Source organism: Trametes versicolor, assembly GCF_000271585.1.
Source record: "Trametes versicolor FP-101664 SS1 unplaced genomic scaffold TRAVEscaffold_15, whole genome shotgun sequence".
NCBI lineage: Eukaryota > Fungi > Basidiomycota > Agaricomycetes > Polyporales > Polyporaceae > Trametes > Trametes versicolor.
In genome coordinates, this window is record NW_007360335.1 from 516,460 (window position 1) to 535,898 (window position 19,439).

The window sequence follows — 19,439 nt, forward strand, 5'->3', positions numbered from 1 at the left end:
CTAGCTCTTCCAAGCATACGCAGTAAACAAGCTGACCTTGTGAGAACGCACCACGCTTCCTCGCAGCCACGACCCACTCCCATAGACAAATCAGCAAATATACCTGCCCAGCAGCGGCGTACATCTATAGTCCACAGGGTATCGAATCCTCTAAGAAAGATAGCTCCCCACCAGCACCACCAACAGGGCCAGCACGAGTACAGCCGACCCTGCGACCTGCGTCCCGTAGTCGCTCCAGAAGTCGTTCACGTCGAAGGCCGGTTTCGGCCCTGGCTCCAGCGCGACTGTGACGTGATGCACGGTGCCCGGCGCATTATCGTGCGTGAGAATGGCCAACGTCTGGTGCTCGGCGTCGTACGTATACGCATCCTGCGGCTTGAGCCCGCGCACGACCAGCTTCCGCCCCTGCGCGAGCTGCGCAGGCACGAAGATCTCCGTCCTGTTCGTCGTTAGCGGCGGGTGGATCGAGCGCGGCGGGTTGTGCACGCTCGCCAGCGCCGCCTTCCCGGTGTCCGCGGCCGCGTCGTCGGGTGTGGCCCACTCGTACGTGAACTCCCCGTTGTTCATCTCGTACTCGAACCGCAGCGGAATGCCCGCCGTCTTCGCAGGGTACGGCCGCACGACCGCGCGCAGGATGCGCCCGCCGTTGTCGAGCGTCGGCGACGTCTGCTTGTAGTCGAGCCACGACGTCGGCAGTGCGCGCCGCTGGCTGAACCACGAGAAGTTCTCGCCGTTCCAGTCGTCCCCGCGGCGGTCGTCGTTATCAGGGTTATAGTTCCACAGCCTGAGCGGGGCACGGTACGGTGAGCGGCGTTCGCGCAGCAGGGAGAAGGCGACTTACGTGAACCCAACGAGGGAGCGCTCCAGCGCCGTGAGCATCGCGTCCATCATCTTTGTCTGCCAGTCCCACCTGTCCGTTTCGAATGCCTCGCCCTTGCTGCATTGGTACACATTAGGCGTATATTTCACACCGGCGGCAGAACACTCACTTCATGTCCATGGGGATGCCGCACTCGCCGATAATGACAGGGGTCTCTCCGAGCGAGCGGTAGCCGGCTTCGACGATGTTGCGCATTTGGAGCGCGAAGTTGTCCCGCGCGCCCTTCTGGCCCCAGTAGAAGGCCTTCAGTGGGAACATGCCCTGAAGAAGGCTTCTTAGTACGATAGAACGGGGCTGATAGCGAGGATTAGCTTACTCGGGATAGTCCCTGGACGTTGACGGAGAAGTTTCCGAACGCCTTCATGAAGAGCGTGTTGAGGTCGTACCTGCATGTGATGTCAGCGCTGCGATCCGAGCCTAAAAGAGGCCGTCGTACTCACCAGTGGGGAGCATAGACCACGTTCGTCGGCCGACGCTCGGGCGTCCACGAGCTAGGGCAGAACTGCAGCAACATAGTTCAGTACTCGGTACTACTGATAGCGCAAAGGCAGGGGTGTACCTCGTTCGGGATGGGCTCCGTGAAGACCAGCTTGTCCTCACTCGTGACGCTGCGCACGCGCTCCGCCCACTTCTTCACAAACGGATAGTAGAAGTCCGTGTACCAGTCGATCTCCCGCCCGCTGTGCGGGTCGCGCTTGAAGTAGTTCTCGCGCAGCACCACGCCCTCGTCCTTCTTATGGTCCCAGCCCCATACGCCGTGCATCTCCCAGAGACATTTGCCCTGCGTCGGCCCGTCTTCGCGCCACGCCTTCTGGCCAGAGGTGTTGATGATGCGTTGCGATGTCTTCCGAGTGGGTAAAGGGAACGAGCGCGTCCAGTGGCCAACGGCGACCGAGTGGCCGGAACCCAACATGAATGACTGGAATGCCGTCGCTGACCCAACGCGTTAGACAGGTTTACAGTGCTAGAGACTTCGCTACTTACGGACGTGGCCAAGGTGAAGGTCGGTGTTGTAGTCGAACGCGTGCAAGGACTGCAGCTCAACATACCCTCGGTGCGGCTCGTTCATTATCTGCGATACCTAAGAAACTCGTCTGATCGCACGAGTGAATGACTTACCTCGAAACCGATTACCGCCTCAAGATTGCCGAGGGTCCTCGCAATGACTTCCCACATGTTCAAAAATGAATCTTGCAAGAACTGCTGGATGGATACCTCTCGTCCATCCGTAGTCTTCGTCTTCATCTTCGGCGCGAACATATCACCCGCCCAGAAACAGGTTCTTGATGAACGCACGGTCAATGCGTGCAGATTTGGAATGATACGAGGACTTACGCCATCGTCGCCGCAGCCAGTTTTTGGTAACCGCACGGCCACAGACCTCGCTCGTCCTCGGTGTGGCCTCCGCCCTTTACGCCCTTGAGCCAAGCGGCGCCCGGCTCTTCGAGACCGTGTAGGTCGAAGCCGACTGCTTCCAGCGTCCATGCGGGCGCACCAGACCCGCCGGTGTACCTCGACCACACGTCCTGGTGCAGAGCCACGAAAGCGACGAGGCCGTACTGGGGAAAAAGGGACAGCAGCTGGCGCACGTAGTCTAGATATTCTGTGTCATACACCTCGCTGCAGGGCGGTAAGTGACATGCAGCTCAAGGGCAATGTAACATACTAACTCACGGGCCGGAGTGTTCCACGGCCTCCCAGGTGATGAGGAAGCGCACTGCAGCGGCATATTGGATACAAGCAGAGCAACAGTGAAGGGGATAAGCTTACCGAAGGTGAGCCCCCAACGTCTGAGTCTGGCCAGGTGGTCCGGAGCTTCCTCGAGAGGAAAGGGTCTCCCGACGAAAGTCACGTCGGCATGGTTTGCCGGAAACGAGTCATGGTCATGATTCACTGGACTTCGCTGATGCTTAGGTATGTGTAGCAGCACGGGGAGGGAGTTAGAAGGACACATACGTTTTGCAGTTCCCTGACAGATTCACTCCCCGCAGATTGCAGACACGGCCGTACGCGTCCACGAAATGGCGTCCGTGTGTAGAAAGCTTGCCGCCAGTTCCTGCGCTAGACCAGTCATGCGCGTAGGTGACACCGGTAGAACCAGAGGTAGACGGTTGCGCAGGAAGAGCATCTACGGACTTCTCCTGCCCGACCATGATGAACGAGGCATCGGAAGCGGTCCGAGACAGCATGTATCACAACTAGATGCAAAAGTGGATGCTCGCAGTGACCGTCGACTCTTCAATGCTGCAGCCTTGAACAAGTCGTAAATATCGCGGAAAGGACCGTCAGAGAAAGATGGCAGGAATTTGGAGGATGGAGGTTTGAGAATGAGTGCAGCTTGCCAACGAACGGACCCAGCACACGTTAGCGCCCATGGTATGTCAGGTAGGCGCCCAATCGTTCTCGAAACCAGTGAGAGTCGAGTCTCGCGATCATCTCTTTCTCTCTCTCAGATGTACTCACTCACTAGTAAACGTAAGCTCAACTTACTCCAGAACAGGAATAATCTGTGTCTAAGCTGGTCTGTCTCCCTCAGGTGATCAGAAGTATTCGGCGGTCTCTGCACTACCCCTGCGCAGCGCCCGGGTCCGGATCCTATTCCAGAGGCCGCCGGTTTATTCCAGCGGGTGCAACCCCTCCCCTGGAAACCACCTTGAAACCGCATGGCAAGGTGCCTGTCAGCTACAATACAAATATGCAACGTGAAATCCGAATGCAAAGCTGCCCGCCCTCACCACAGTTCCTCCCTGGCCCAAACCTCAGCGCGCGCGCTCCGGATACGCCGAGTCAGCGTACTTAGCTGTGTGAATTCCTTTAAAACGAGCGACGTTCTCTCACGACGCCGGACCACTCCGCTCATCACCTAAGTTACAGTACGGTGAATCCTTCCATAGAAGCTATCCCAGCATTCAACATCAGACGCAGCTTCATCCCGACTTGAACCTCTTCCGTCATGACGACTCTGGCATACACCTCCCTTGAAGACATTCCAAAGGTCAGAGCATTCACACCGTACTCGCGAGCCTGCGGTAACAAGCAAACACTCCCTCCCAGATCCACGAGCGTGCACGTCAAGCATTTCTCTCGGGAAAGACAAAGTCTATCTCTTTCCGCAAGGCTCAGATTGCGCAAGTCGGGTACCTCATCAAGGACAATGAACAGCGTATCAAAGATGCCCTAAAGCTCGACTTGTGTCGTCCTGAGTTCGAGACTGAATTGTAAGCTGACATGAAGGATCCGACTCGCAGTTTCGACGCCGCAGCCTCACCTTTCCTCGTTCGATAGTTCTGACTTCACCGCCACGTACATGGACGTGCGGTCGTCATACGACAATGCCGAGAAATGGTCAAAACCTCAGAAGACGGACTTCAACTTCAACTTCTTCGCCATGAGCCCGAAGACGAAGGCAGAACCCAAAGGCGTCGTGCTCTTCGTTGCGCCATTCAACTTCCCGGTTTTCCTCATCTTCTCACCTCTGGTAACATATATGCGAAAACACATTATCTCGGCATCTGGACTCATTTTGCGATGTGCGTAGGTTAGCGCTATTGCAGGGGGCAACGCAGCCGTTATCAAGCCCTCCGAGCAAACCCCTGCTTTTAGCGCTCTTATTGCCGAACTCGTACCACAATACTTGGACAACGACCTTTTCCATATAGTCAACGGTGGACCGACAGAGACCACCAAGGTGACGCAGAAATGAACATCGTCTGAAACGGTTGTCTAATTTACAATTTCAGATCCTTGAGCTTCGCTGGGACCACAGTACGTCATAGTATCACACCTCCGTTTTGACTGCACTTCTAATACTCCCTCCAGTATTCTACATCGGTATGTTATCATCGGCCAACAACTATATGTAGTGCGCTCTAAACTTGAAACACACAGGCAACGGCCGCGTCGGTCGCATTATCGCTACGGCGGCGGCGCAGCATCTTACCCCGGTAACGCTGGAGGTAGGCATCTCTAATCTAGATCACGTCCGCTTGCCTAACGCGCCTTTTGCTCCAGCTTGGAGGTAATATATTGGCGTAGTTGACGGATGGTGGAGCCGTAGCTCACAACAACATAGGGAAGAACCCGGTCGTCGTCGATCCGAAGTGCGACGTGAAGCTCGCCGCGCGCAGGATCCTCTGGGGTCGCTTCTCCAACGCCGGCCAGGTGCGCCTCTTGCTGTGTGCCATGTTGCGGTACACTCACGTGCTCGTGCAGACATGTCTCGCCCCGGAGTACGTTCTCGTTCCGAAAACGTTCCAGGACAAGTTCGTAGAGGCCCTCGTGGAAGCGTCAGTTGCTTCACAACTGGGTACACCCTGGCGCCCTGCTAACCTTGTTGCATTTCAGTTATCACTCCTTTTATCCCGAGGGCCCGGCGAAGTCAGACTCCTTCAGCAGAATCGTCTCGGAGAAGCACACGGCACGTATCAAGCAGATGATCGACGGGACGAAGGGAACGATCGTCGTCGGTGGCGATGCGGACATCTCGCAGCGTTACATCGCGCCAACCATCGTTAAGGATGTCCGAGGAGACGATTCCCTTATGGCGGAGTAAGCGACTACGTTCCGCTGTCGAGAGTAGGCTCACCTTATACCGAACTTCGTAGCGAAATCTTCGGACCTGTGCTCCTCGTTATCCCCATTGAGGGTGTCGACGAGACTATAGCCTTTATTAATGGCAGGTAAGTACAGATGACCTTAATCGAGGGAGGCTGTACCCTTACTGACACACGAGCAGAGACTACCCGCTCGCGATCTACGTCTTCTCTAAGGACAAGAATTTCCAGAAAAAAAGTGCGGCATTCTTTACACTGTTCATGAGTGTAGCCTGTATGCTTTTCGTCCCTACTGATAACACTCTCAATAGTCTTTGACAACACGCAGAGTGGATGCGCGTCCACCAACGAGACTGTCATCAGTGCAGGCGGTACGCTTTCAGTCTCAGATGCTCCGCTATCTTTACGCCTTCCACTCGCATTGGTTTCGTTCGTCTAGTTCCGGGATTGCCCATGGGTGGCATCGGCGGCAGTGGTTGTAAGTCCGGAGATGACATATTTAATACGCACATAACTCACTCTCTAGGTAGACGGGTACTACACCGGCAAGCACGCATTCGACGAGTTTACCCATCTCCGTGTCTCTCTCGATAACCCAGGCTGGTACGTACGACTCGGACCCCCTCTCGTCTCTCCACCCCCATTTCGTGGGATCCATCTGACGCCCGCATGTACACATCCAGGGTCGACAAACTCGCTCTGGGTGTCCGTTACCCACCCTACAAGGTCAGTACCTGACCGCTTCCTCGCCTGTCTGAGTCTCCGCTCACCCCTCCTGCCGAGCCCTCCGCAGCCAAGCAAGGTGCTGGCGCTGCTCGCGCCCGGGCTGCCGCCGCGCCCCGTCGGCGGCAAGCCGGCGGCAGCGAAGAGGTGGGCGTTCTGGCTCGCGGTGGCCGCCGCCGGCGCTGCAGCGGTGTTGTTGACCACCGGCCCTGGCGCGGGGCTTCTTGCGCAGTTCCGCAAAGCTGTGAAGTTGGCGGGGTGAGATTGCGCGCTTGTGAGCGCGGGATGCCGTGCGTCGGCGGAGGATGAGGTGCGTTCAGGAATCAATTGGGTCATGTTCCTGAATTTTGAGCGTGGGCTGACGAGGGCGTGCTAGCTCGAGCCTGTTGTGTTTGTGTTGGATGTTGTATCTATTCGCCCCTCGCCGATCGTTTGTATAAATGCTCAGGCCTCAGGAGTTACCTGGCCTCTTAGCGCTGAGCTTGGGGTGCTAGAACTTCAAAACAAACATCGTCTCTCCAACCATCTCAGTACGTCCCTGGTACTCAAGAACAACATCACAATTATTCCCCGCAGCAGCTCTCCAGGCTATTTTTGCAACACGATGATCTACGCTCCTTGTCGATATCGAACCTCGAAGCTACGTGCAGATCTATGCATGTTCCAACAGAACCATAAGACGGCATTGCACTGGCCCGCCGTTTCCAGGTGAGATCCTCGCATGTCATCGCGCTGAGGCACGGCAACGCTCACATTGACGTATATGTAGTGCGGTCACATCGCAATAGCGCTACCTCCGAGCAAACTTGGGTGGCACGACGCCCTTCTGGTTACACGGTACTGTGATCTGGGCGCGTAGCCGTCATCACGGGCGCTCGCCCTGAGAGAATTTGGTACCATCCATTGCATACCGACCTTACTGCTAGTCCTCGATCGACGTCGCGTGCTCGGAGTATAGGAGATCGACTGGTGAATCTTTAATGTCTTAGAACTGTTCCATGAACGGGACAAATGGGGTTCCTCAACGTATTCAAAGCTGGTGAGTGCCGGCACCCATACGCTGTAAACCCGTGGTTATTGGCAACTTCTTTCGGAAGGTCATTCTATCAGCATGGAGCTCACGGCCGATCTTTGATGTATCAACAGCAGCGCCCACGCAAGTACGAGCGGCGTGCGGACTGTATGAGATTCAAACGCGCTACAATGGCCCAGCGGCGGTGAGCGCGGGTGCACCGACCTATCCTGTGAGTCTGTGGTTCAAGTTCGTGCCTTTCTCGAGCTACGGGGCTCATCACACCATAAGTACGCTGTGGTCCAAATTCTCCCCCACAGCCTGTGGTGCACCAGCTCGCATCGTCCGCGCCGTCTACACCGTCTCTGTTCGTCGATCCCTTCCGCTATGTCCGTATTCACATACACCCCGGTTGAAGATATACCAAAGGTCAGCATTCACATTTATATGCAGCGTGTCGTGCACGGCAGGGGTAGCTGGATAGAGATGTAACCGGTCATAGATCCACGCGCAGGCGCGTCGAGCGTTCCTCTCGGGCAAGACCAGGTCCATCTCATTCCGCAAAGCCCAAATCGCGCAAGTTGGCTATCTCATCAAGGATAACGAGCAACGCATCAAGAATGCCTTGAAGCTCGACCTGGGGCGTCCCGTGTTCGAGAGCGATCTGTACGTCCGCGTCACATATTTCCTTCGAGGTCACGCCCCCTCATCATCGCCACTCCCAGCTTCGACTTCATGTGCTTGTACATGGACATACGCGACGCCTACGATAATGTTGGGGAGTGGTCCAAGAGTCAGAAGCCCCCCTTCAACCTCAACTTCTTCGTGATGCGCCCGAGGCTTAAAGCCGAGCCAAAGGGCATCGTCCTCATCATTGGAGCATTCAACCTCCCCTTGTTCCTCACGCTCTCTCCTCTGGTACGACGAAACCTTGACACCGCCCTTGTAAGGCGTCGTCTGCTGATACCACGCTGCGCATAGGTCTCCGCTATCGCCGGTGGCAATGCTGCTGTGATCAAGCCTTCCGAGCAGACACCCGCACTCAGTGCTCTCCTTGCCGAGCTGGTACCGAGGTATCTCGACAACGAGTTGTATCATATCATCAATGGCGGACCGAATGAGGCTACTGAGGTGTGTTAATTTTTGATAGGTATACGGCCGCACCTGACGCTTCTATTATTGTTTACTCAGGTCCTTGAGCTCCACTGGGACCACAGTACGTCTAGGAGATATCTGATATATGTTAGTCTCGACTGACACGTTCCTGCAGTTTTCTACATCGGTAGGACTATTTTTCATGATACGTTAGCTGTAGCTCAAGCATGCAGGCAACGGGCGCGTCGGGCGCATCGTCGCCACCGCGGCGGCGCAACACCTTACCCCGGTCACCTTGGAGGTAGGGTTTCGCGCTCTTTATCATTTCTCATGTACCTGAATGGTCCTCATACAGCTGGGAGGTACGTAAAGTTCTGCCTTGTGCAAGACGCCCAGGTAGTAAACTCGTTTTGTAGGGAAGAATCCCGTCGTGGTCGATGCGAAGTGTGATATCAAACTCGCTGCACGCAGAATACTTTGGGGCAGGTTCTCTAACGCTGGACAGGTCTGTCCTCCCTTCCCCCCGCGGTGTTTTCTGCTAACTGACGGCGCTGCAGATCTGCATGTGCCCGGAATACGTCCTCGTCTCGAAGGACGTACAAGGCAGGTTAGTGGAAGAAATGCTAGTTTGGTACGTTTCCGCAGTCAGCATGGGCTCGCTTGAGTGATAAAGAGACGGGCGTTGACATATACCTCAAAGCTACCGCTCCTTCTATCCCGAGGGCCCAGAGAAGTCCGACTCGCTCAGTCGGATCATCTCAGAAAAACATACCGCTCGCATCAAGGCGATGATCGACGGGACAAAAGGTGTGATTGTCGCTGGAGGCGAGGTTGACATCTCGAAACGCTACGTTGCCCCAACCATCGTGAAGGATGTTCTCGGAGATGACTCGCTGATGGCAGAGTGAGCCGCTCCCTGTGGCAGTCTGCGAGTATCTGACCGCCTACCGCAGCGAGATTTTTGGACCAGTACTTCCTATCGTTCCGGTAGAAAATATAGACGAAGCGATAGCTTTCATTAACGCCAGGTCAGGACATCCACTTACCCTGTTGAAGCGAAACCATCCTGACACATTCGCAGGGACCACCCGCTTGCCATCTATGTCTTCTCCCAAAATAAAGTGTTCCAAGATAAAGGTAAATTCGAGAGGAGGTCCCCGTCGGCACCCTTCGCATACTGACAGCATCTCTCACAAGTATTCGACAACACCCAAAGCGGTTCCATGACTGTGAATGAGACAGTCCTCACCTCTGCCGGTACGCTCGATGCGAGACACCTTCTCTTGAGACGCGCGCTAAGGCTGATATTACTTTTCCAGTCCCTGGTCTACCGATGGGTGGTGTAGGCAGTAGTGGGCGTGAGTGCTACGGAGGCTACTGCGCCGATATATCCTCAAAGGGCCTGACCTGACCTGACCTTGACTAGACGGGTACTACACTGGCAAGCAGGCGTTTGACGAGTTCACTCATCTACGCATCTCCATCGACAACCCGGGATGGTATGTCTTAGACTCGCTTATATAAGTTCTAGCTGACTGTTCTTCAGGGCTGACAAGATTGCGCTCGGTTTTCGCTACCCGCCGTACAAAGTGAGGCATGCTTCGCTCCATTACGTGCCCTTGCGCTCACCAGAGATTATTTCCTCATCATTACTGACGACATCATCTATAGCCTACCAAAATGGTGGCGTTGCTCGCGCCCGACTTGCCGCCCCGGCCTGTGGATGGGAAGCCGGTACCATCGAGGAGATGGCTGTTCTGGCTCGTGATTGCAACGCTCGGCGCTGCTTCTTCGTTGTCAACTGTGCTTGGCACGAGACTTCTTGCACGGATCCTCGAGGTTGTATCTCTTCTGGGTCGAGTCTGACCACTAGATCTGTTTTGTGCATATCCTGCTGGTGCTATATCCAAAGCATTTGTAGGCGTGCAGTGGTGAAACACATCGACGCCGTGCGTGATCCGGCTGGTATCTGGATGCTGTTTAGGCACTGGCACTCCAAGATTTCGTCTTCGCAATGTGGGCGTTAGGTGAATTCGAAGTCCCTTTGTGGGCGCGCTTGGGAATTTATCGGCACAATCACTTTCCGTGTGTCAGCCCGTCAGCCCGTGGTCTCCATGCGCCTTACGGACGTTGATAACCCCTGATTCTCCCTGGCCGCTGGCGGTATGAGAAGCCGGCAATCCATAAAGGCAGCGCCAAACGTCTTCACATCGTTACGTCCCCTCCCGCTCACACCGTTTTACCAGACAAGGCAACATGTCATCCGCCTTCTTTACTCCTCTTGAGGAAATTCCCAAGGTATGTCGTGATCAGGATTCACGTTTAGTTCTGCTACTCTTCCTGATCTCGTAATCCGAACAGATCCATGAGCGTGCGCGACAGGCGTATCGCACAGGAAAGACGAAGTCCGTTGCCTTCAGGAAGGAGCAGATCGCACAACTAGGCTATCTTTTGAAGGATAACGAGCAAAATTTCATCGATGCTCTCAAACAGGACCTCGGCCGCCCTAGCCTCGAAACGATGTTGTACGTCAACTTTGCATCTTATCGTGGGCTGGCGTACACACGAGAGGACTCATTTGCGACATCAGCTTCGACTTCGCGGCGGTCTACGTTGAAGTGCGCACAGCGTACGACAATGTAGAGAAGTGGACGAAACCGCAGAAAGCGGAGTTCAGTTTCAATTTCTTTGCCATGAGTCCGAAGCTGCGCGCGGAGCCGAAGGGTACAATCCTAATCATCGGACCCTTCAACGTCCCCGTCTTCACGATACTCTCTCCCCTGGTGAGTTTCGATCCCTCGGCTCGATTCTTGCCCTCACGATCTATCAGGTCGGTGCTATGGCCGGAGGCAACGCTGCCGTCTTGAAACCGTCCGAGCAGACACCGGCCTACAGTGCACTGCTCGCAGAGTTGTTTCCACAGTATCTCGACAACGACCTGTACCATGTCATCAATGGCGGTATCCCCGAGACGACTCAGGTAAGCCCTTTGACCACAAATGTCCGGCCTTCCTGACATACACTTTCCGGCGTCAGATTCTGGAGCTTCAATGGAATCATAGTACGTCCCGTAAATTTGCTTTACTATGATATGTGGCTAACGAGTCTCTCGCAGTCCTATACACAGGTATAATATGGGTACAAGCGTTATCTCAGCTCCGCATATTCGCTGACTCCCCAGTGAAGGGAATGGACGTGTAGGGTGCATCATTGCTCAAGCGGCTGCGAAGCACCTGACGCCGTTAACATTGGAAGTGAGTGTACACACCTTGTAAACTTATAATGCGACGCTGACACTCATTGTGTGCAGCTCGGTGGTAGGCTTGGTTACATCATGTGCGATAGCTCGACGTGACAAATTCTGCGCAGGGAAGAACCCTGTCGTAGTAGATCCTAAGTGCGACCTCAAGGTGGCAGCTCGCCGTATCCTGTGGGGTAGGTTCTCGAACGCAGGGCAGGTGCGCGTATTTTTACCACTGGGTAGCGCTCTGCATTAATCACGTTTATACAGATTTGTTTAGCTCCGGAGTATGTCCTCGTGCCCGAGAGATTCCAGGACGAACTCGTCGAAGCGATGAAGGAGGTGTAAGTCTTCAACTTGTGTATGGCCAAGTCGGTGGCGCGATGGGTTCTCACAGCGCCGCAGATACGAATCCTTCTACCCCGATGGACCTGAGAAGTCCGATTCCTATAGTCGCATCGTGTCTGAAGCCCATACCGCACGCATCAAGAGGCTGATCGACGAAAGCGCCGGTGCTATAGTCTTCGGGGGTGCGGCTGATGTATCACAGAAGTACATAGCGCCGACGCTTGTGAAGGACGTCAAGAGCAACGACGCACTCATGCAGGAGTAAGTGTCTATCTGCCATGATTGAAACTCAAGTTCATCGTTATCGCAGGGAGATTTTTGGCCCTGTGCTCCCAGTCATCCCAGTCAAGAGTATCGACGACGCAATTGCGTTTATCAACGAAAGGTCTGTTATCCTGGCACCGGTGAGCTCAAGAATACTCATAGATAGTTCTTGAACAGGGACCATCCTCTGGCGGTCTATGTCTTTTCCGCAGACAAGGCATTCCAGAACAAGGGTATGAACCCGTCGCGGTGTTCGCCGTAGCATTTACTATTGACACGGCATCTTCGAAGTTTTCGATAACACGGAGAGTGGTGCCGCCGTGGTTAACGAAACTCTCATTAGCTGCGGCGGTATGTTCAGTCCACATCGGCAGCGCCAAGAGTGCTGACGCAGCGTGCAAGTTCCGGGCTTGCCCATGGGTGGCGTCGGTGCCAGCGGATGTAAGCTATACTTCTAGCATCATTCTGACGAGAAACTTGGTGCTGACAGCGTGCGACATGATAGACGGCTATTACACCGGGAAGCACATGTTTGACGAGTTCACTCATCTTCGGGTGTCCATCGATAACCCTGGATGGTGCGTCGCAAATATCCGGTGCACAGCTAACGCACACTCATTCTGATGAGAATACCTCTGATCACAGGGTCGACAAAGTCGCCTTCGGTTTCAGATACCCTCCGTACAAGGTACGCGCCTATGTTATGTCCGCGACTCCGCGGGCCCAGAGACTGCTATCCTAACACGCACTCGCAGCCGAACAGCTTGAAGCAGATGCAGGCTCTCTCGCCCACGCTTCCATCGAAGCCGGGAAAGTGCCCAAGCCACTTGGCAAGCGGGAAGAGGTGGGGTTTCTGGCTTGGCTTTGTGCTCATTGGAGTAGCGTCGCTCGTGCTGACCGGGCCGGCCTTGAGTTTACTCAGTCAGTCGAAGGCATAAGCTGCACTTATCCTCGTTTCTGCGTACGCTCATCACTTGCTGTGAGTGGAGCGTGTCGTTCTTACACTCGATGCATGGAGGAATGACTATATCCCAGATGCGAGGCGTGTTCAAGCTTACCATGTAATGTCCGCTGTACCGGCGCTGCGCTACGATTCAACTGCATGCCAGTGACTGGGTGCATTGCGAATGGTTTTTCTGAATAATACTCCTTAGTGATGCACGAGCCCCTCTGTGTTCGTATCCGGAAAGCATGGCCATGGGCGTACTAACGAATCTGGCCGCAGCCTCACCTTCTTATCGACATCCTTGGGCGAACCAGACCTCAAACGCTTTCATAACAGCTATCGTTCCTGCTGTCGATGAGAATTTATCCGGCGTCGCGGCATGAGTACTTCCTGAAAGTGTCCCCCATACTGTTCAACTCGCGGAAAGTGATCATTGGTGAGGTGGGTCTGTGCAAAGCTAGGTGGCCAGGGTATGCCCATTGACGGTGGAACCGGAGAGAGTCGGCGCAAGAGCCGAAGCCAGCTTTAGCGCCATACATCCCCATTTGGGACTTGAATGATAGGCGCCCTGCACCTTCTCCCGCCGCAGTTTTGAGCGAGTGAGACTGGAACATGCTATTCAACGCCTTGCAGAGTACGTGCGGACCTCGTATGAAATCGAACGCAATGCGGTCGGAAACGGTAGGTTCCTCATCATTCTGATAACCGTACGCGCGGCTCTGACCTGAACCGCTCTAGATAACGGCCGCCACCTGGGTCCACTGCGAGAACTCCTGGCGGATGAGAGCCGGAAGGAAATCAAGAGACCGGTTTGAGCCCTAGACCCATGCGGCGGACTCACTAAGACCGTAATTTGAACGCCGCTCTCATGCTGGACTACAACTAATACCTATCGGGGACTCTCAAACACGGTTCAGCTCAGCTCGGTTCCTATACTGCGGCAAACGTGACCTCTCTAACCCCCCGAGGCAGCATGTGCACTATCCAGGACATGTACTCGATACGGACACTCAGAGCGCCAGACGTGGTGGACAGCGGGGATCCGCGTGTATGTCGATCGCGGGGCTCTCACATAAGTACGTGTGCTGATATCATCCCGTCTCACAAGGTCTCACCGGGCCAAGGCTGGCAGCGCTCAGGGTCTACTGATATAAATATCGGCTGAACAAGTGAAAGGCAACGGAGACGACAACTCAGAAGCTCACACCTCAGCCTGTCCTTCTACCCTGTTGCTTTCTGCCTGCTCCTCCCTCATCACTGGATTACTTGGGTCGGGCTGTTCACGATGCCCTGGCTTACCAATGTCGCACTCTCCTCCGTTTTGGCGCTACTCCCAGCTATTGTATGGGCCGTATTCTGGCGATCTACCACGACGTCTACATTCCCAGGCCCTCGCCCGATTCCCTTGATCGGAAACATCCTGCCCGCTCAGCGCGTTGAGAAGGTTCTAAGTGCTCTCGGGGAGAAATATGGTACGCGGATCTTCTTCCGTTTCAGCCCTGGAGACACTCACTCACCATATCTACCTATGGTGTAGGCCCCATATACGCTCTCAAATTCTTCCGTACACCGGTCCTTGTGCTAAACAGTGCCTCAGTTGCGCGAGACCTCCTGGAGCTGAGATCCTCGAAGTATGCCAATCGGCCGTTACCGAAGATCGTCGAGATGTGAGTCCCCTGTACACGCTACTGCCACCGTGGTCGCGTGCTAAGCAGCGCAACAGGTCAAGCTTCAACCGTGGCATCGTAATGGAACACGATCCGGCACGCCTGCGGCTGGGGAGGAAGGTCATCCACGCGATCGGGCAATCTCGCGGGATCGAAGAGTACAGAGCACGAATCCAGCACTATCTCGCTACCTACCTCAAGCGCATGCACGATAATCCGCGGACGTTCATGCAACATGCCAGGAGGTAAGCACGCCCTGTTCAGTAACGCGCGCAATCTCTCATAACCGGTGCAGCCTCGTGGCGAGCACGACTCTGGAGATGTCTCATGGCTATGAGATACAGGGCGAGGACGACCCGCTTCTTTCTGACGCTCGGACACTCGTGGAGAACTTCAGCCATGCGAGCGACGCTGGTGGATATTTGGTCAACTGGATACCATTTCGTACGTCCCTCTGCGCGTTCACGAGAATTTGGCCATTCAAAGTCGACCCCGCAGTATCAATATTCCCCGAGTGGCTCCCTGGAATGCAATTCAAGACCAGAGCGTATGAGTGGGGTAGGCAGTACAACATGGTGTCCCAGAAAGCGTATGATTGGGTCAAACGTGAAATGGTGCGCAGCTCGCCGCAACTACTTGGAACGAGCTCTGATCTCTGTCTAGGTCAAAGGCACCGCACGTCCTTCAATGGTAGCGAAGGCGCTTGATGAAACTACGCGCGACGCAATTCCTGAGGACGTTATCATGTACAGCGCTGTGCAAGTGTATACGGGTGAGTTGCGCTTGCGTCAACCATCGCGCCAGTACTGACCTTCATGCGCCATAGGCGGTGCCGATACGGTATTTCACTCACTGCTCTTGTTGCAGGCTATTCGCTGATGTCTTGACAGACCTCTTCCACAATCTGTGGATTTATCCTCATGATGGTCCGACACCCAGACGTGGGGAGAAAAGCACAAGCCGAGATCGACCATGTGATAGGGCGGGACCGCCTGCCTACGTACGCGGATCGCGACAAGCTCCCATATACCAACGCCATCTTATCCGAGGTCCTCCGTGTGATCCCGCCTATCTCAGCCAGTAAGCCGTATCATTCTTTGTCTACCATCATCACTAAAGAACGTGGCTTCAACGCAGCCTTGCGCGAGCCCAGCGAAGACGATGTGTACGATGGCCGCTACATAGCTAAAGAGACAATGATCATCGAGAATATATGGTGCGTGCGCAATCCTCGGTACAGATGAGCTACTCAAACAGTCGTGGCTGGGCAGGGGCATGCTCCGCGACCGCGACGTGTACCCTGACCCCGACAAATTCGACCCGGAACGTTGGGTTGATTTTGATGGCAGGCATGTGCACCACCCGCTCAACATCGTCTTCGGGTTCGGACGGCGGTAAGCACGTCTGCTCTTCGTCCTAAGGGGTCACGGTCATGACGTAGGTCTCTAGGAGCTGCCCCGGCCGTGTCTTTGCAGAAGAAATGGCGTTCACTGTTGTCGCGCTCATCCTGTCGCTGTACGACATCTCCAACGACTGCGACGCGAGCGGAAAACCTATAATCCCCGCTATGGAGCAGACCACTGGGAGCATCATGTACGTGCTCATCTCGGTGTTTCTACTTAGGCGAAGCTGCTCTATGGGACTGACTTATGCCTGTGAACAGGTTTCCGCTGCCCTTCACTTGCAAAATCACTCCTCGCGATCTCCGTGCGAGTGAGCATGTCGAGAAGTTCTATGCGACCTACTATCAGGCGCCAGGGAGTGTCAATGCAGTGTAGGAGGCCGTGGTATTCGTTGCGGCTTTCGGAAAGCTTGCGTCTCGTCCAGTCTCGATTTCTAGTTTACGGGAATGTACTCTTAGTACGTCGCGTATGCACTACCCTGTTTTGATTAGGAGTCGAGTTCGTATCTCGAAGTCGCACTCGAAGTTGCACATAGTACTATGCGACGCGTAGACGCGGAGGATTACAAGCCGATTTGATACAGCGGATTTTACGCAGGATCAGCAGCCTGAGCGTCCTCAAATGCCTTGATGGCGGCCTGGGGAGCGTCCGGACCAAAGAATAGTCCCATATTCTGTACAGTCAGCGCCGCAAATCTCTCCACTCGCACAAACATATTTTCCTCCCACGCGGCAACTGCGTCCTCCCTCTCTTTAAGAAGCACACCTTTCGCCACCGCGTCGGCCAGAACAAGCCCCAGCTCGAGACCGTCGCGCATCGCGAGGTTCGCACCCGCCCCGGCAAACGGACTCATCAAGTGGGCCGCGTCACCGATGAGCGTCACCCCCGGCGTGTGCTCCCAGCGATGGCCGACGATTAGGTGGAACAGAGGGCGGACGTAGATCGCGTCCTCGTCGCCCTGCTCGATGAAGCGGCGGACCCACGGCGCCCAGTCCGCGAACATCCCGCCCAGCACCGCCTTCGCCGCCTTCGCGTCGCGCGGGAGCGTCCACTCGAGCGGGTTGCGCTGCCAGAAGTACCCGCGAATGCGCCCGGTCCCGTTCCGCTGGAGAACGACGACCTGGCCGTCCTGCGCGAGGTAGCACGAGCCCTTGCCGACGCCGTTGCTGATCGCGTGGTTCTCGGGCAGGGCGGCGACGGCGGGCGTCAGCGAGATCTCCGCGCCGGTGATACCGTGGTAGAGGGGCACGGCGGGGGAGAGGAGCGGGCGGATGCGCGAGTTCGCGCCGTCGGCGCCGACGACGATGTCCGTGACTGTCACTGTGCCGTTCGTGAACGTGAGCTCGTGCTGCCCACCCTCAAGCGGTCGGGTGGAGGCGAGGGCGTGGCCCCACTGGACCGCGTCCTTGGGCACGGCGTCGAGCAGGATGTCGCGCAGGACGTGGCGGTCGATCTCCGGGCGGGCGTTCCGCAAGTCGTCCGGGTCCGCCTCCGTGTTGTCGTGGCGGAAGACGGGCACGCCATCCTTGCCACAGATGCGGCCCTCTTCGGCGTCGCGGCGCGAGTACTTCTTGAAAACGTGCTCCATGCCGTTTTCGCGGAACGCGCGCTGGCCGGAGTCCCACTCGAGGTCGAGCATGCCGCCGAGATGGGCGCGGGAGTTGCTGTCGAGCTCCCGCTCGTAGAGCGTGGCGGGAACGCCGCGCTTGATGAGAGTGAGGAGAAGGACGAGACCAGATGGGCCGCCTCCGACGATCGCGATACGGGGTTGAGCTTCCGTGGATGTAGCGGACATTGTTCAAAGATGTTTGGAATGGAGTAACGACGCGAGCCTGAGGGCCTTCTGGACGAGGCTTGGTGCTGGCTGAAGATGATATCGCCCTCCATTTTATGTCGTTCCTTGTGACATACCCGTGCGCAGGAAGTCCTCGCCAATAGACGGCCGAACATTCGCTGAGATTATAGGATGACGATATTTCTTGCCGTTGGTACTGCCCGTGGGAGGGGTTCTGTAGCTGCAAACAGCTATCTGCCCTGTGGGGGCTACAGCTGCGTCCGAGACTCGCGCATGTCGCGCAGATATTGCAACGCGGCTTTGATCAGCAGTAATGCCTCTTGTGTGAACCTGCTCTCACACCCGTCAAAGAAACGACGCAGGCCTCCATGCACCATGCAAAAGTACGTACTCGAGGAGTTTCAGTACCGGTGAATGCTTGATTTGTTTCATAATCGGTTGGTGCACGCTGCGGCCGCGCGCGGGATAAGAATGCAGTTCTCATGCGGACCGAGTCATTGCAACCTGCAATTGGAAGTCGTGAGTACTATCACCCAAGAAGCGTCTCCGCAACGTCCAAAAGACGGTCTGATCTGTCGTTCATCGCGGACGAGACACACACCTTGGCGAATAGAGCCCGTTCGCATCAGGGTCCTGTTGTAGTTTCGATTGCCTAAGCATCTGTGCTGGCATGGCCGACCCGCAGCCCGAAACATAACACTGTTGTGGTCAGCGGTCATGGGAGACGCCCTTTCCATTCGGCATGCGCGGAAAAGCGGGACAGGGATACCAGAGACCATCTTCCTCCACTCCTTACAGAGGTCTGCGTTCACCAATACACGGCAAAAGGCGGACACACTTGCTCGAGGGCCAGATGCAAGGACACGACGGTCATACGTTGCTGAGTAAAAGGTGAGCACGCAGTGTACAGCGATGCAGAGGAGTACGAAATGGTCTCACACTATACACAAGCCGGCGCGACATCGAGCGCTTCTAGGGCGGCTTCCGGGCCACGGGCGGACGCGACCTGCGCCCACTCCATGGCAGCGGTGAGACGGATGGAGGCACGACCGCGGCTTTCAGCGACTGTGCGGAGAGTCTGTACGGCTGCATCCGCATCTCGAGAGGTATCACCATTGGAGGCACGCAAGGCGAGGTTCTGGCCTAGCTCGAGGCCAAGAGCAGCGCGACGCTGGTCATCCGCCGGTGCCCTTGAGAGCGCGGATGACGCGTAGTGGATAGCGTCGTCCAGATCCTCCGAGCGATGTGACAACTGGAATCGGTAGAAGAGCGCAGTGGCCAAGTCGCGCTCAATCTGGGCTTCGAGGTGTGCACCGCCACAGAAAGCCCTACGAGCAAACTGCAGCTGTCGTATGCCTTCATCGACTTGGCCGATATCGTCAGCGTGTTCCCCGCGGGTCGCGAGTGCAAGCCCATAAGCGGCCTGCGCAGGATAGTGAACATACGTGCCCGTGATGAGGAGGTGGGTGGCGATGCCGAGACGCTGACACATTCGTCGAGATCCTTAATATC

At 55.7% G+C, this 19,439-nt stretch overlaps 6 protein-coding genes across 6 annotated transcripts; 3 read left to right on the forward strand and 3 right to left on the reverse strand.

Annotated features, from left to right (window-relative positions):
• Nucleotides 1–82: 82 nt before the first annotated feature.
• Nucleotides 83–3,178, reverse strand: TRAVEDRAFT_32196 (glycoside hydrolase). Its single transcript, XM_008046828.1, has 12 exons — nucleotides 2,837–3,178; nucleotides 2,651–2,778; nucleotides 2,555–2,597; nucleotides 2,216–2,500; nucleotides 2,000–2,162; nucleotides 1,865–1,952; nucleotides 1,440–1,813; nucleotides 1,321–1,382; nucleotides 1,197–1,266; nucleotides 990–1,141; nucleotides 842–937; nucleotides 83–784 (listed from the first exon to the last, which is right to left on the reverse strand). Exons 1-12 carry the CDS (start codon nucleotides 3,067–3,069, stop codon nucleotides 151–153), a joined length of 2,328 nt encoding a protein of 775 aa, XP_008045019.1. The 5' UTR covers nucleotides 3,070–3,178; the 3' UTR covers nucleotides 83–150.
• Nucleotides 3,179–3,833: 655 nt separating this feature from the next.
• On the forward strand, nucleotides 3,834–6,418 carry TRAVEDRAFT_24751 (NAD-dependent aldehyde dehydrogenase; the record flags this gene model as incomplete). Its single annotated transcript, XM_008046805.1, has 17 exons — nucleotides 3,834–3,875; nucleotides 3,935–4,098; nucleotides 4,166–4,358; nucleotides 4,419–4,568; nucleotides 4,621–4,645; nucleotides 4,700–4,711; nucleotides 4,769–4,836; nucleotides 4,916–5,041; nucleotides 5,093–5,166; nucleotides 5,225–5,428; nucleotides 5,485–5,559; nucleotides 5,616–5,671; nucleotides 5,745–5,804; nucleotides 5,873–5,911; nucleotides 5,964–6,036; nucleotides 6,117–6,159; nucleotides 6,227–6,418. 17 exons carry the CDS (start codon nucleotides 3,834–3,836, stop codon nucleotides 6,416–6,418), a joined length of 1,596 nt encoding a protein of 531 aa, XP_008044996.1.
• Nucleotides 6,419–7,555: 1,137 nt separating this feature from the next.
• Nucleotides 7,556–13,054, forward strand: TRAVEDRAFT_136228 (NAD-aldehyde dehydrogenase; the record flags this gene model as incomplete). Its single annotated transcript, XM_008046963.1, has 16 exons — nucleotides 7,556–7,597; nucleotides 10,625–10,788; nucleotides 10,854–11,046; nucleotides 11,094–11,243; nucleotides 11,300–11,328; nucleotides 11,445–11,521; nucleotides 11,609–11,721; nucleotides 11,775–11,848; nucleotides 11,910–12,113; nucleotides 12,163–12,237; nucleotides 12,294–12,349; nucleotides 12,408–12,467; nucleotides 12,519–12,557; nucleotides 12,622–12,694; nucleotides 12,762–12,804; nucleotides 12,872–13,054. The coding sequence occupies 16 exons, from the start codon at nucleotides 7,556–7,558 to the stop codon at nucleotides 13,052–13,054; spliced, it is 1,575 nt and encodes a 524-aa protein (XP_008045154.1).
• A 1,132-nt stretch (nucleotides 13,055–14,186) lies between these two features.
• TRAVEDRAFT_175764 (cytochrome P450) lies at nucleotides 14,187–16,677 on the forward strand. Its single transcript, XM_008046964.1, has 12 exons — nucleotides 14,187–14,534; nucleotides 14,600–14,729; nucleotides 14,786–14,974; nucleotides 15,025–15,173; nucleotides 15,228–15,343; nucleotides 15,393–15,501; nucleotides 15,556–15,569; nucleotides 15,620–15,809; nucleotides 15,867–15,945; nucleotides 16,001–16,123; nucleotides 16,179–16,322; nucleotides 16,393–16,677. The coding sequence occupies exons 1-12, from the start codon at nucleotides 14,348–14,350 to the stop codon at nucleotides 16,505–16,507; spliced, it is 1,545 nt and encodes a 514-aa protein (XP_008045155.1). The 5' UTR covers nucleotides 14,187–14,347; the 3' UTR covers nucleotides 16,508–16,677.
• Nucleotides 16,678–16,721: 44 nt separating this feature from the next.
• On the reverse strand, nucleotides 16,722–17,927 carry TRAVEDRAFT_136207 (FAD/NAD-P-binding domain-containing protein; the record flags this gene model as incomplete). Its single annotated transcript, XM_008046965.1, has 1 exon — nucleotides 16,722–17,927. One exon carries the CDS (start codon nucleotides 17,925–17,927, stop codon nucleotides 16,722–16,724), a length of 1,206 nt encoding a protein of 401 aa, XP_008045156.1.
• Nucleotides 17,928–18,797: 870 nt separating this feature from the next.
• On the reverse strand, nucleotides 18,798–19,419 carry TRAVEDRAFT_54038 (uncharacterized protein; the record flags this gene model as incomplete). Its single annotated transcript, XM_008046966.1, has 2 exons — nucleotides 18,798–18,807; nucleotides 18,869–19,419. The coding sequence occupies 2 exons, from the start codon at nucleotides 19,417–19,419 to the stop codon at nucleotides 18,798–18,800; spliced, it is 561 nt and encodes a 186-aa protein (XP_008045157.1).
• Nucleotides 19,420–19,439: the final 20 nt, after the last annotated feature.